Here is a 16,073-nt window from a genome sequence, read left to right as displayed (position 1 = left end):
GCCACAAAGCAATAAATAAAAACAACTCCAGCCAGAACGGAGAGGCCCCGCCCCTTTTATCCAACGTGTCCGCGGACGTGATGGCGTCATCTAACCACGCCTTCTCTTACGTCCAGGATCATGGCGGCGCCCTACGCGAGAGACTTCCATGCGTAAATGTAATGCTTGTAGTTTTAAAGGTATGTAAATAATACCACTAATTAAGTAGTGATATGTAAATTATAAATAAAGCGCGTTTATATTTGTAAACTATTACGTAGATGTCGAGCAGTAGATGTTAACTGAGCTGATAAAGACTGAATTGTGTAGACCACACTGCCATGCCTTCCCTCAGCCATGCTGGGAAACACTTTAAACTACAGAAACTACTCTAGGTCCATTTACACTGCAACATCTGTGCGATCAGAATGATAGATTTAATGATTTGTTTTCGGATGCGTGAATGTTATCAGAAATCTGATGTAATTAACTGTCAGAAACTGCTGTTCCACTTTTCCCAGAACTAACCACAATTGATGAATAGAAGATGAAGTTATAATAAGAGTGGAGAAGTTGCCAAAATGAGAAAAATCACAAGGAAGTGATTTAATCATAAGTCTTTTTGATTAGCCCAGTTATGGCTTTGGCGAGATGAGAAAGCATGTCATGTATCCCAATATCTGTTTTATAGGTTCCTACGTTCAGTTGAATTTTTATTCTACCTTTACAAAAGGAATCATTTAACAAAAAACTGGAAGAATCAGCAGAATAGCACATGATGCAGTCAGCTCATTGAGCTGTCCTGCTTTAAACTGACAGGAGGATACGGGTGGAACAATTACAACAAAATAAATCCTCTGGGATTTGTGTATGCAAATGAATGTGTTCAGGTGATTTTGAGTTCCGATAGCTTGAGAACTCATTAATCCAGATTCATATAGGGCCGTATTCAAGTCCAAAAGCAATATCAATATTTACACAGGAAGGTTCCTTGTATTCAGTCTGGTTACGCACCTGCGATTTTACGTGCGGCCCATCAGATTAATCATATTACCTGCGTATAGTTCATACCTGCGAGATATTTCTTAAGTAGAACTATCAGATGCGGTTTTTGTGCTAATTCCATGGGCTCTCCTGATAAGAGAACACACCTATGCTTTGAAGAATAAGCTGACCAAGCACTCTTCTGCTATGCTTACAGCTCACATTAAGAGTTTATAACTTTAAACCATTAAAGATTTGGTCCTCAAGATAGGCAGTGTCACATGTTAAGATGCTGTCTCCTGTGGAAAAGAAACCCACCTTTTCTTGGTCTTTAAAGGAATGATATTAGTAATTAATGAATAGTGTCATATTTATGTATTTAATATTGGGCTTGAATGGCATTGCATTGTTTATCTGAATGTATTTTACAGCCCAAAACATACATTTTATAGTGACATGTTGTGGTTACATAAAACTGTCAGACAGTGGCACTGGATTTAATAATTGTTCCTCGCTGTTATCACGCAAGAAAAACGGGCTTAAGTCCAAGGTAACTGAGACACACATCTGTTATTAAAACTCCACTTCATGCGCAACTGTCTGAATAGCACTTAAGTCTGTAGTTATGTCTGAAGTCTAGCGTAATTTCAGTATTAAACACTTGCTATGTGTGCTAAACAGCTGAATCCATCTCCAGGAGCCATTGTAATGTAAGATAATCACTACTGAGATTCCTCTAGGCATTAAAGGACTATAAACACTTTAAATATAACCGTTAGCATTTTAACAACCAGAAGATATGTGTTTGTGTCTGTGTGTGTGTTTGTTGTTGTGTGTCTTGCGGTTGATATTCAAGTTTGAAACTGTATTGTGACCAGACACATTGAGCATTTGTGTCCCCTCATCTGTCATCGTAAATTTGCATGGCTGTAACATTTCTCTCTACTTTCTCCAGTGATCCGCATAAAGACAGGAGAAAGATGCCAGCTGCACTAAACCTCAGCAATGAGGTGGTGAAGATGAGAGCCGAGGTGAAGCGGGTGAAGGTGCTCATCATTCGCAAACTCACTCGCCAGATCATGGCTCTGAAGAAGAAGAAAGGGACTGAAGCCGACCTGGAGAGGAACCAGAGGAGAGCGGCAAGGTTGCTCGAGGAGATCCATGAACTGAAGGCACTCGCACCAGACAGCGTTACCAAGGCTGCCCTGCAGAGTGACATCAGCTTTGAGAAAGTGTGCCAGAGTAAAGACTCCAGCCTTTCAGAACGCGCCACAGCCCGCATTGCCACACACCCCGAGTTCAGCAAGAAAATACAGAGCATCAAAAATGCCGTAGAAGCCTTTAAAGCAGAGAGGATAAGTGCTGAGAGAGCTGAAAAGAAGAAAGATAAAAAATCTAGAGACGTTGACCAACAAGAGAGAGAATCAAAACTAGATAGTGATGACGAAGAGGGCTCAGAGGAAGATGATGATGATGGCGATGATGATGATATCGATGATGATGGCGATGATGATAGCGATGATGATGGTGGTGGTGGTTCCTCTCAAAAGGTCCAGAAAGCAGATGAAGATAAATTAAAGGAACCAACAAAGCAGAATAAGGATTCAGTCACAGCAAAAGAGGTTTGGCTAATCTAGCTATTTCTCAAACATACCTAGATTACTATGGTGTAAAATTGATAATTTACTATTAGATGTGCTAAATTTACCTGTCATGAAACCTGCCTCGGCCACTCCATCCACTGGTCACATATTGTCTTCATACCTTTCATACTCTTAGCTAGTCATACATTTCAGAATCTTGAATTTGACTGACACTTGAATGACACTTTATAATCCTAAGCTGTTAAAAATCCTCAGCATCACATATTTTAGTGAAGTAAAGTGTGGCCAAGTATGGTGACCCATACTCGGAATTTGTGCTCTGCATTTAACCCATCCAAGTGCACACACACAGTAGTGAACACACACACACACCGTGAATACACACCCGGAGCAGTGGGCAGCCTTTTTTGCTGCGGCGCCCGGGGAGCAGTTGGGGATTCAGTGCCTTGCTCAAGGGTCTCACCTCAGTCGTGGTATTGAGGGTGGGAGAGAGCACTGGTCATTCACTCCCCCCACCTACAATCCCTGCCGGACCTGAGACTCGAATCCACGACCTTCAGGTTCACCTTGTCACCTTGGTCTCCTCATGTCAAATCAACAGTAAACAAAGTAGCACTTCTTTACTTTTTAATGAGTTATACTGTATATACAAGTATTTACTTTAGATCAATCAACATACAGATATATTCGCTTATTAAATCTATAACACTGACTGTAGCGTTCGTGTGAAAGTAGGCGGTTCTTGGCTGTGTTTAGTGATGAAAAGTATCAGACTCTCTAGCAAAAGATAGATGTCTGGCTCATGGGACTACTAAAATGCAGGCCACAGCGTATCACAGGTTTATAGAGTTGTGCATTAAAACACAAGAAAAAATTCCAATATAACATCATATCAATTTTCTAATGAGGATATTGAAGATGTGCTGTTACAGGAAAATAATCAAAGCTGTGCAAAGCTGTTCCTACCCTAAGGTTGATTCTCTTCCAATAACAGCAAGTTCTGAAGTGTTTAATTCCTCTTATACCACAGCAACTGGTAACATTACATATGTTGATAATTAAGAATTATTATCCATTTTTATCCTTTTTATCCATTTATAGTTACAGTTAATATTGTGGAAGGTTTCCCATGTCAGAGAACCTAAAGAAACAGCTTTACTTCTGACTGTTACAAACCCCTGACACTGGAGACTCCTTCCATACATGTTAAATATAAATAAATTAATTAATGTTTTAAGATATTAAGACATTAAAATCTGTTTTAAGATAGACATATCAAGACCATCTGACCCATGAGATTTCAGAATTCAGCAGCGCTGTGGTGTAACACATCCACACTTACTAGATTTTGTCATGTTAGTGGATTATATCTTGTTAATCATAACTAGGAGTTGATGTTGTGTTTTTTTTCTTCCCAGAGCTCCTCCGAAACAGGCAGCACTCCAGCTGAGGTGGTGAGGATGAGGAAGGAGGTGAAGAAACTCCGGGTGCTGATTATCCGGAATCTCACTCAGCAGATCACCAGTCTCAAGAAGGCAAAAGCTGACGAGTCTGAGCTCAAAGGGAACATGGAAGGGGTGGCACGGCTGCAGAAAGAAGTGCAGGTTTTGAGGACGCTTCTACCCGACCTCGTTACCACCAGAGCCCTCGAGGGGAGCATTGATATGGAGAAAGTGTTCCAGGATCCAGAATCTAGTGTGATAGAGAGAGCGACGGCACGGATCTCCACACACCCACGCTTCGTGAAGAAGCTTCAAGATGTCCGACAAGCCATTGAAGAGGAGAAGACAAAAGCTGAAAAGGCTGGAGAAAAGAATAAGGATGTTAGTGAGGTGATGAAGGCTGAAGATAGTGATGATGAGGTTGAAGAAGAGGAGGTAGCTAGTGATGACAGCGATGATGATGATGATGATGATGACGATGAGGAGGAGGAGGAGGAGGAGGAGGAGAAAGAGGAGGAGAAAGTAAAGGAGACACATCCGACCCTGAAGGTAATTCCAAGGTCTAATGTTGGAAAGCCACCAGAGGACACCAAGTTGGCTTCTACGAAAGAGAAATCAAAAGGAGTAGAGCTGGAAAAAGCTGCGAGAAGTCCTGCAAATCCGAAATCTAGCTCCAAACCAGCTGTCAAAGCGGTCCAGAGTCTGCCATCCAAGAGCAAAGAAGCAGCACCACCACTGAAACAAGTCTCCAAACCTGACACCAAGCAACCAGGAACCAGAAAGGACAAAGAAGAGTCGGATTTGTCTGATTCTGATGAAGAGAAAGAGTATTTCGACGACAGCACTGAAGAACGTTTCCACAAGCAGTCTTCTTATTCAGAGCAGAGCGATGACGATGACTTCTTCCTCGGCAAAGTGAGCAAGCTGAAGAAGAAGAAAAGCGACACTGCACCCAGAAAGGAGAAAACAAACGATCCTAACAAGGCTCGAGAGAAAGAAGCTAGCGAGACACCTCAGTTCAAAATGCAGTCAGTCTTCTGCTCCACTCTGTCCAAATCCAGCAGTTCCTCTCAGAAGGGTAAACACAGTGGTCCAAATCCACCACGTTTCCAGAACCAGAAACGTTCACAAGGTGACGAGAAACCATCATGGGTTAAAAGCCAAGGTTCTGGAAGGGAAAAAAGGCCTCCGGGATTTAAAAATCAGATGCCTGGATCCAGAGAGAGTTCAAAGCAGAAAGGTCCAGGAGGAGATAAAACTGGTAAACCTGCATTTGAGCGGAAAAACACTCCGGTTAATAAAGCAGCGAGGCATTCCCAGCAGGCCCTGCATCCGTCATGGGAAGCCAGCAGGAAGAGGAAGGAGCAGCAGGCTCAGATCACAGCCTTCCAAGGGAAAAAGATCAAATTTGATGATGATGATTAACATCTCTCAGGATCATTCTTTATTTGTTAAGACATTTACACTGATTTCCACAGTGACAGAGACGATATTTGTCTTACTCTATGTTTCAAATCAAGGTTCCTTCATTCATTCATTCATTCATTCATGTTGACATGTTAGGATGGTTTAAGACCTTTTCATAGCTGTATGTATAAATCCTGAATAAAATGTAAATATGTGTTTTCATCCTGTTTCTGGAAGTTTTACTAAAAAAAGTAATTGAAAAATAGTATGATTTTAATATTTCTCTCTTATGATCATTTTACTTCTGGTATCTATTCTGTAAGCAATAAAACACTTCAGCACATATCATTGTAGGAAAATAATCAATGATGGAATAGTGTGATGCAGCCTGACGCAAAGCAGGGTTATTGTTCCTACCCTGAAGTTGATTATTTCCCAATAACAGTATGGCCTGGAGTGTTTTATTCCTTTTATACAACAGCAATTTGCCCATGATTACAGTTTTTGATTTATTAATGAACAACTCATGCTTTTTAACCATTTATAACATTCACAAGACAAGTTAGTTCCTGTTATCAGCCAGTTATTCTCTCACAAGCCTTTCTATTTTCTCTCTCTTGAATTTTATTATTTTTTTAAATATAGCAAAATTCCTTTTTCCTGAAAATTTTGGAAAACTGACAGTTACAAATTTTGGAAAAACAATTACACATTGTTATGTTAAATAACAACACATTTTAATCTAGATATAATTAACCTCAGATTATGTGAAGCGTCTGCTAAACAAAGAGCTGTTACTATAGAAACTATAGTATATTATAATATAGTAGTGTTATTATAGAAACATATAAACGTGTTATTTCAATTACAACCAGAACAACTGGCAGAGCTGCTCTTATAGGAAATTAATCAACACTTGAGCAATCAGATTTGAGAATTAAACAGAGCTGAACCGTTTGGAAATTTGGAAAGCCTTTTTAGGGGTTTTAATATTAAAAAGGATTATTTTCTGCAAATTTGCAGTCTATAGGTGCCCTATGGTGAATTATTCTCCACACAGCAGTCGCACCGACAAGGCAGTGTGTGTTGTGCTGCTACGAAAAGGAAATGTGGTCTCTAAGTGTACACTGTTTTCAGAAAGCACACCACCTCTTCTGTGTCATACACTCCGACCAGCACAACACACACTAGACTGTCCATTGTGGGTCCACCACCCAAATAACATTTGCTCAGTGGTGCATGGGGTAATTCTATACCTTCTGTACTTTATATAACAGCTGATGAAGGTTTACAAATGGTATTTGTAGCTAATACGCTGGCAACTGAGTGTATATGCAAACATGCTGACTACAAATACAGTGTATATGCATGACCATATCAGGTGAATCTGGATAAGATGCTGTTCAGCTGTTCCATAAGAACAAAAGGTCTAGAGCTGATTGTCGATGTGGCATTTCTGCTTGATGCTGTTGTCTCTCAACATTAAGATCAGGCAATGAGAGTAAAGCAGAACATCATGACGCTAAAACAGTCAAAAGATCAGAACAAAATGAACTACTTAGTTAGGACAATGTTACGAAATCTAGAGTATGCTGGTGAGTTTTGCAATACATCAGTGTGGTGTATGAGAGACAGTAATGGCTGATTGGAGAAGACTTTCAGAAATAAATCAGAAAGAAAGTGTAAAGTGGATGATGAGCCCTCATTATGACTATAAAGAGAAAAATACATGGTCATGCCACAGGTTTTAGCACAAAATGCAAACCACTAGAAAGAATAAAGAACAAAAAATGGTTACAGCTTGGTACAATTATCTATTGTAACGGATTTATAATGTTTAATTAGTCGCTAGATTTGGTGACTTTTTAGATCCCCTTAGTGGCTTTATTTAGAAAGAAAAGAGCCAATTGACAAATGTAGGGACCTTTGAGCAGAAATTAGTGAATATCCTGCACTTGATACAGACCAATCACTGATCAGCACTGTTCCCAACGACCAATCACTGACCACCGTTGTTTGTTCCGCCTGCGCAGTTCTTTGTTCTTTGTTTTAAACTGTCTGCAAAATGTATAAATATTAAAAGTGAGTTATTCCATCCATTTACTTTATGTCTACTTCCTGACTACTCACTACCACTGCTTCATTTTGTCTGTGGTCTTGATAGAAATTATAGTATTTTGTACATATGTAAATATTTTGATATAATATGATTATATATATATATATATCAGAAAAAAAAAATTTGTGTGTCTTCAGGAAATCTCCATTCGTTTTAACATGCAAATAATCATGACGTTTCACGGAATATGCAAATAAGTCTATGACGTTTTCCGGCGGCTTCTAACGACTATTTGAGTATGCGTTAGCGACTTTCCCCTGAAAAAGAGTTGTCAAAGCTGTTTAGAATCTACGTTTGCCCCGATCCTCATGTTGAATTTAAAGGATATTCACTATTTAAGCTTTTCCTCCTGAATAGTTTCGCTCACTGTGTGTTCTGTAAATATTCATATCGTCCTGCGCGCCATCACCGTAGCAACCCTGCGCCTGTACTGAAGTTCCGCCTTCTTCGTTTCTATTGGCTCAGATATAGTACACATCAGCCAATCACGACGGACGCCGTATGAGAAACGACCAATGGGGCTCGACATGCAAATTCATTTCAAAATTTTCCCGGGAAATCCGAGTTTCGCGCGAGCCGCCTTTTCGCGCGTAAACCGCATCCCCCTTCATTCATTGTCCGCTTCCTGGAGCCATTTTTTCTGAAGCGGCTCCGAGGGAAGTTCGCCTGGTCGTTTTTCTCGCTTCCATCTGCTGCTTTTTCGCTACCGATCTTTGCACATCTTGATCGAAATGAACACATAAGACTCTCCTTTCTCGATATCTATGATTATTTTGTGTGTGCGTTGGTGCGATTTTTAGTAAAAGATCATCGAAGAAGGGGAGGCACAAAGGGAGATCTCTGAAGATGAGAAAGGGGGTCTCCTCGGTCTCAGACAGAGCGATTATATCAGCCGCTCTTATTGAGCCGAACATGGGCTTGATTTCGGGCTCCGATCGCCGCTCTGCAGTTTATCCCACACACATCCAAATGATCACACCGCCTTCACAGCCTAATCATGTCCGGGTGTCTTCATCTGGCAGCTTGTACACAACTCCTCTCCAAGGATCTGCAAACGGCACCGGCTTGCGACCTGCTTTAGGACGACCTCCGGTAACTCACCTCTTTCATTTAGGGATTTAAATAAAAAAAAAAAAAGATCTGGATGCATTTAAGATAAAAATAACCCTGATGATGGTGTTGTATAGCTAAATGCATTAGCAGCTTGCATGGGCACTTCCTAAATATTCACTTAGGACGTTGATCAGTAAGAGATGTGAGCTGCGATCTAAATCTGATGCTGATTTAAAGTCTTGGGTTAAAAGTACACACTGTTTATACTGAATTGTGCACCAGTTTTTGGCGGTGGCCTTAAAATGGTGTCCCAACTACACTACCATGGGCCTGGCTCCTTAACCATGATACCATCAGCCAGCTCTGGAGCTTGTTTTTACTCTATTTTCTATGATCTGATCATTTACAGAGAGAGAAATGTTGTAAAAAAACCTATTACACTGCATTAGGTAGTGAACTTTATTATATAGCTCCTATAATCCAGCCATGGGGATGAGCTTAGTGTTCTTATTAGTAGTGTTATTATTATTGTTATTATACACCGAGCTACTCGGTGCCGCCAATTTCAGGACATGTCCTAAACTTTTTTTTTGACTCGTATTCCTAAGTGTCACGCTCCTTAACACCGTAAAAGTGTAATATCTTGCCACAGAGAGAGAGAAATGTAGTCCTGGAAACTTCTTTTAGCCTCTAAAGTAGCAACCTGGATGTTGTTTAGCTTCAAACCGAAAGAAAAGTTAGCAAACTGTCGCTAGCTTCATGGCTAATGGTGAGTAAACACTTCAGCTCGTGATGCACAAATAAAACACCAGAACGCCATTTTACTGATAATTTCATGGGGAAAAGTTGCAACTTTTGTGGAAATAGTTAGCTTGGTAGCTAGCTACCTGTTTTGTGAGTCTCTTTAATGCTAAGTTATGCTGCTACTTCATGTAGCTACAAGACACACACACACACACACACACAAGGCCCAAGCTTCATCTTTAGAGACTTGGGCTTAATAACAAATTCATCTCTACTACACACATAAGTGCACTATATGGACTAGAGAGAGCTTTTTTTCATGGCCTTTATGGAGCATTTGTGGTGTGTGTGTGTGTGTGTGTGTGTGTGGAGAAATGTGAAACAGCCTCTTTAACTTTGCATCTGTGTCCAGACAAGAAGGATCAAATACACAATAGCTGTTAATATTAACTCATGTTGATAGTAAGGACTGACAAAGACAAAGGTCTTTACAGAAATATTATGGCTTCTTCTGTCTCTATAGAGCATTTTGTCTCATAAGGGAAGCCATTTGGGGATTCAGCCTAGGCCTTGGTTTGTGTAGATGGGGGATGGGGGCTTGTTGCCTTCCAGTTTAAAGAAAGTCTTAAGATTTTTTTTTAATTTGCTTTACTGTTTTACAGTTTTTGTGTATGTAATTCTGACTGTCATAAGTATCACAGTGTTTTAGGGTCACTGTTTAAATAAAAGACAAATGTGAGATTTCAAGAATAAATTCGTAATATTTTGAGAGTAATATTGTGATTTTTTTGAGAAACAAAGTGATATGTGATAATACAGGGAAAAAGACGCAATATTACCTGACAAGTTGCAATGTAAAGTCACAAGAATAAAGTCATAATACTATAACTAGCGAGAATAAAGAAATGTGTTACTTTATGAATACAGAAATACTTAATCTTGTGACGCATCAGCACCTGATTATTATTATTAGTAGTAGAACTTTGATAAGACTGTGCAATAAACTGTTTATTTAAAAGGAAGAACCACATGGAACTCGCAGGCAGTAGTCTATTGATGGTCACATCTGCGGTGTAACATCTGTAATTGCGGCGCTCTCGGTACAGCAATCCAGTCCCCAATGTGTTATGGCACATTTAATCGCCATTAGGCTTAAATGTATCATATGAGTCCATATGACATAATGCATTGGGGACTTGGAGCGCTGGACGCCACTCCATCGGATCATTAATTTTGATGATCATTCATCTACACGCCCTCTAACATCACGCTGATGTAACCATCGATACCCGTGATGGTGAAGACTGCCTGAGATTTCTCCTTCAACAAAAGAAACAATAACTTCACCAAATCCTCAACCAAGTGAAAAATATCCTTATTACTTCAAGCTCACTTTGAAGAATGTTTGTTTATTTCTGCACAAGATCCAAATCATGTTGATTGTTGACATAAATAGGACGTTTTGTCATAATTTTAGGACATAATTGTCTTCAATCGCAGGTTCAGTGCTGGATGATCATCGTTATCATAATCTGACATGGAGAACACCTTATCTCACAGTCTGTTAAAGAATTCGTCCAAGGTTTTATTGGGATTATCTCATACCATAAGAAAAGTAGGAATCTTAAGATCAGTGAAGGTGCACAATCTAAAACTGATGCATTTACTTCAAGAGATCTTATCAAAGTGGCCATCCTCACTTGTCCGTTAGTGTGTTTGTCACACTGTTACACACTGTATTCCACTTTAATCTACTCAGAGTTCTCTAAGCTTAGTTTAGCAGTCTATTGATTTTTCACTCCTAACTTCATCACTGAAGTGTTGACCGTGCTAAATGAGTCAGATACCGGTTTTAGTACAAGCGCTAGGACGAATAGAACACGCTTCTGCTTTGTTTGCTGAGCAAATGGATAAGACTAGTTGCTTTGCTGCATTTTCTCATTTGTCGTAATTTACCAGTAACGTTTTGACTGTTCAGGCCAAAAGGCGTTTGGAGTTGGACGTCGCAGATCACCAGTACAGTGAACCGGCCCGAACACCAAGAGGTCGCAGAGCAGCTCTCCGAATGAAGAGCCCTAAAGGTATTTAATTCTAGTGTGCTTAATGTACGAAAGGTCCAGACTGTGGCTGTTCAGTTATACTGCATTTAAAGTAAGGCTGATTTGCAGGGGTGGACAAATCATTAATTCAGGCAAGTAAAAGCTCCAGTATTCTGCCTAGTCCCATCTTAGCCTTATTGCCTGGCTAAATACGGGTAGCTAACGTAATGTAACAACAAGCTAGTTAGCTAATTAAGTGCGTTAATTCCGACTAAGACAGACAGTTATGGATATGATCATTATCCTTTTCTAACAAAGGTTCTAATGTAGTGCATCATGTTTTCACCCTTAATGTAATAAAGCAATGAATCAAGCAAGCAGAGCAGCTTCCATGTGCGAGCACTGAGCACTGAGTACTGAGGCACATGAGCTTTACTTTCCCTCTTTGCGAATATTACCCTTGAAAGTGGTCTTTTGCCAGAAGAAAGAGGATTGATTGAGAGTGATCAGTCAGATTCTCTTATTCCCAAAATTCAACTTGATTCATGAGTAGAGTGTAGACCCAGTGAGCGAGGGGAAGCGCTAATTAATCTGCATCTACTGTCAGCCAAATCACGCCTCGGACGATGTGTGTGATTTAGTGCTGGATTTGAAACAAGTGCCATGCTATAGTTATATCATCATGCATTGCTCTGTGAAAAAAGTGTTTATCTTCTTTCTCTGGTTGTTTGAACGTACTTGTCAACAGACAGTCAACTCAAGAATGTTGGCTAGTGATTTGTCCACTCCTAGCAAGGGCATCTTCCAGGCTAGGAAAGAAAATGGTTTTAAATAACTAGTTAACACGACCAAACCCTAATGAACGCATGACAGCTGAGGCAGCCAAGTAGACTGCTCTTTATTAATTAAGTTAACAAAAGTAATACTTGTTCGAAGACCAAGATGCTTCATTGGCTCTGTAGTGTTTTTTTCCACCACTGTCTGTGAAGAGTTCCCTCGTTCGCACTGTCATGGATACCAATGTTGCATGGACATCTACTGTGTTTATAATTGGATATAATTGCCCAAAGCTTGTATTAGAAGGACCAGCACTATTTCTTCCCAATCTTGGATGTGGCAATAATCTGTGAGCATGATGGACTTATACATATTTAAATATTGTTTGATTGTTTAAAAGTTGACTTCCCATTTGTTTTTATGCATCAGCTCCTAAAACCCCACCAGAGAAGTCACGCTATGACACATCCCTCGGCCTTCTGACCAAGAAGTTCTGCCAGCTGCTGGCTCAGTCTTCAGATGGCGTGTTGGATCTGAACCAGGCCGCTGACACACTCAATGTCCAGAAGAGACGCCTGTATGACATCACCAATGTGCTGGAGGGCGTGCGTCTCATCAAGAAGAAATCGAAGAACAACATCCAGTGGCTGTGAGTGTGTGTGTGTGTGTGTTTGTGCTTTTGTGTGTACATGCGTGTATGTAGGGTTTACAGTATTCTGTCATCCATGTCAAATGGTTGGTGTATAATAATGTGAAAGAACATAGATGATATTTACAGCTCATGTTTGCTGTGTGCTCCAGGGGCTCGACTCTGCCCTCAGAATCAGGGCCGCTGTGTCCACTCGGCCCTCTGCAGACTCTGAGCAGAGAGATGCTGGCCCTGCGAGACGAGGAGAGACGACTGGACGAGCTCATTCAGGCCTGCACTAACAACGTGCAGCAGATGACTGAGGAGATGCACAACCAGAAATATCCTTTACTGCCTCTAACGCAGCACTATCTTGATCAGATTGCAGGCCATTCATGTTTACAACTGTACAGTCGCATCACTAGGTCTGTTGCAGGTCTTTAAGTAAGGAATAAAATACGATTGGTTGTGCTGTTATTGGAAAATAATCAGCGACAGTGTTCACCATATCAGCATTTACACACATTGACCGATCACTGATCAGACCAGGGCCAGAGCAGAGACTTCTGAAAAGATGATAAAGGCCACTGGAGTTGTTGCTTGATGAAATTAGAGATCATAAAATTAAAGTTTTCGCCCATATAACTTTAAACCCACCAAAATCCATCTGGTATTTTCCTTATCTTCTCCCACGTATGCCTACGTCACGTACCAGGACATCCGGAGAATCAAAAACTTGCAGGATCAAACTGTAATTGCTGTTAAAGCACCATCAGAAACTAAACTGGAGGTTCCTGACCCAAAGGAGGTATAAAAAAAACAAATGAAAAACAAAAAACGCTGCTCTCTTTAGCATAATATACATCATTATATACACAGAGTGATTATCTATTCACAATTATGTGTGTCTTGTGTAGAGTTTACAGGTGCATCTGAGCAGCTCTAAAGGCCCCATCGATGTGTTCCTCTGCACGGACACCAGCGAGTCCAGCACTCCCCTGCGCAACGGTGTGGACGTGAACGGGAACGACACTGCCTTCCTCCGAATGTCCAGAGGTGAGCATCTGGTGACATGCTGTTAAAAACATATATCAAAATAATTGCCTATGTGTTTTTTACTAGCTTGTCTGCTTATGGAAAAAAGAAAACACTGATCATAAAGATTTTACACCGATTAATTGTAGTGAGAGATGTAACTGTTTAGCCGGTTGTAATTTCTCTTAAGATGTAGATTTTGTCTTTACGGTAATGTTACTTCAACCTATTCAGAGGTGTATATTCTTTGAAAAATGTTAACCTTGAACCGTCTCTTTTGCAGAAGACACCAAAGACACAGAAATGGCTGATTCTAACCAGTCAAACAGCAGCGTGACGCAGACCGGCACGGCACCTTTGTCTCCCTTCAGCTCGTCTCTGTCCTCCATCCTGGGCCCGTTCGTGACGCTCTCGCCTGCGCTGCTGGGAGATGAGTACCCGCTGGGCATGGACGAGGAGCAGGGCATCAGCGACCTGTTCGACTCCTGCGACCTGGACATGCTGCCTCTGGATGAGCTGCTCATGGTGTGAGCCTGCAGGTGAACAGGAGATGGTTTACGTGTCATTTGTTGTTTTTGTTTTGTTTTTTTAAATAGGGGAAAAATGGACTTGTTTGATGAAATGCGCTGGTTGAGTCTGGATCAGTTGGACTTTTGGATCGCCAGTCACGACTGGTAGTTTTGATATGTTTTGTTTTTTGTTTTTCATTCTGTAAATCCAGAGGGAATGTTTTTTTAAGCGTGATGTTTGCATAGTGTAGTGGATGTTGAAAGCTTTTTGGACGTGATGTCTGCAGTTGAGCCACCAAGCTAAAACCTGGTAACCAGGTAGTTTTATTTCGCATCGCAAACTTGGTTTGCTTCAGCAGCTTTGTCTGATTTGCATTTACAGACAAAACAAATTCCGCATAACAGCTATACTAGATCAAAACTACCCAGTGGAGAACTTTTCATTTCAGGGCTTGATTTCTACAAAGGTAAAATACTAAGCTAAATACTGCTACCTGTTGTGTTAAATAGGATGTCACACTAGCAAGCGACAGACGAGTGTTTATTTTCTGTGTATGTGTGTGCTACGATTTCAAAGTGTAAAGAAACATTTGAATTGAGATTGAATTTTCTCAATTCTATGCAAACATGTAAAGCGAGAAATCCAAGTGATCGGCTTGAATGATTCCTTGGACAAAGTCTAGCTGCAGTTGTTTCTCATTTATGGTTTGATGCACAAAAATAGAAGAAAAACGATATGATACGATGTGACATGTCATTACACCCGTATAACCGCAGTTTCAGCTTATCCTGAAATAAAGCTTGGAAGGAAGTAGCAGTGATCATTAGTGTCTCTGATGAGTGTTTGTAGCCAATGCAGTTAGCTAGCTTTTCTAATCTGAAACAAAGCTAGTGCAAAGCCTAGCATGTAAACATATAAACGAATCAATTTGCTTACTGAGTAACGCATTATTTTAAGCTATAGAGTAGCTATATATGTAAATATAGCTACTGTCGTTTCTCATCAGAACTAAAAAAAATAACATAACGAGTGAATTGTCGCTTGCTAGTGTGAATGCAGGGTTTTTTTATTCCTCTCTCCTTGACTTGTGATTTATGGATCGTCCTGCATCCATTTTATTTTGCTTACCAACGTTTCCTTTTCATTTTAATTAACGGTGTCCATATTGTAATTCACTTACCAGAACACACATGTTCACAGTAAGTTCTTTACTCAAGTTTGGCTGAGCTTTGCTAGCTTTCCTTCTTTAAAAGCTAATCAGTTTAAAATGCCTATGACCTATTTGTCAGTTTTCATGAAGTACAGCCGCTTGATCTTGTACATTGCTATAGCTGATGGTCCTGATTCTGGACATGAATTGTGCCTGATTGGGAGAGTCTAATCTTCCTGCATGGATTCATATACTCAATCTGAGTATCATGGACAAATTGCTAACGTCTTCCAGTCATTGTATTTAGCAGAATCGCTATGCAGACTTCAGTATGCCGTGCAGATCACGTGTACTACCACAGCACTGATTCTCTCAGGACAGTTATCAGTTCGTATTCCTATTAGTGCTAAATGGCATACATTTATGAATTATACCCCTTTAGGACTAAATGGATAGTCTTTAAATATGAAAATTGGCCATCATACAATGATGTCAGCACGGCCGGTTATTGCTCAGCTATAGACCCTGTACTGATATTCTTATGGATTGTGGAAATCCATGACATGATACATTTACAATAAAACATTGAACTGAACTTTCAG

General features: G+C 40.3%; 2 protein-coding genes across 2 annotated transcripts; both read left to right on the top strand.

Annotated features, from left to right (window-relative positions):
* The first annotated feature begins 28 nt into the window (after nt 1-28).
* On the top strand, nt 29-5,637 carry srfbp1 (serum response factor binding protein 1). Its single transcript, XM_026942106.3, has 3 exons — nt 29-179; nt 1,919-2,585; nt 3,986-5,637. Exons 2-3 carry the CDS (start codon nt 1,944-1,946, stop codon nt 5,432-5,434), a joined length of 2,091 nt encoding a protein of 696 aa, XP_026797907.3. The 5' UTR covers nt 29-179; nt 1,919-1,943; the 3' UTR covers nt 5,435-5,637.
* A 2,500-nt stretch (nt 5,638-8,137) lies between these two features.
* e2f3 (E2F transcription factor 3) lies at nt 8,138-15,342 on the top strand. The gene is made up of 7 exons (XM_026942389.3): nt 8,138-8,627; nt 11,311-11,413; nt 12,578-12,797; nt 12,950-13,117; nt 13,470-13,584; nt 13,694-13,832; nt 14,095-15,342. The coding sequence occupies exons 1-7, from the start codon at nt 8,382-8,384 to the stop codon at nt 14,340-14,342; spliced, it is 1,239 nt and encodes a 412-aa protein (XP_026798190.1). The 5' UTR covers nt 8,138-8,381; the 3' UTR covers nt 14,343-15,342.
* The last annotated feature ends 731 nt before the right edge of the window (nt 15,343-16,073 follow it).

The sequence above is a fragment of the Pangasianodon hypophthalmus genome, chromosome 29 (genome assembly GCF_027358585.1).
Source record: "Pangasianodon hypophthalmus isolate fPanHyp1 chromosome 29, fPanHyp1.pri, whole genome shotgun sequence".
NCBI lineage: Eukaryota > Metazoa > Chordata > Actinopteri > Siluriformes > Pangasiidae > Pangasianodon > Pangasianodon hypophthalmus.
This window is presented reverse-complemented; position numbering and strand designations above follow the sequence as displayed.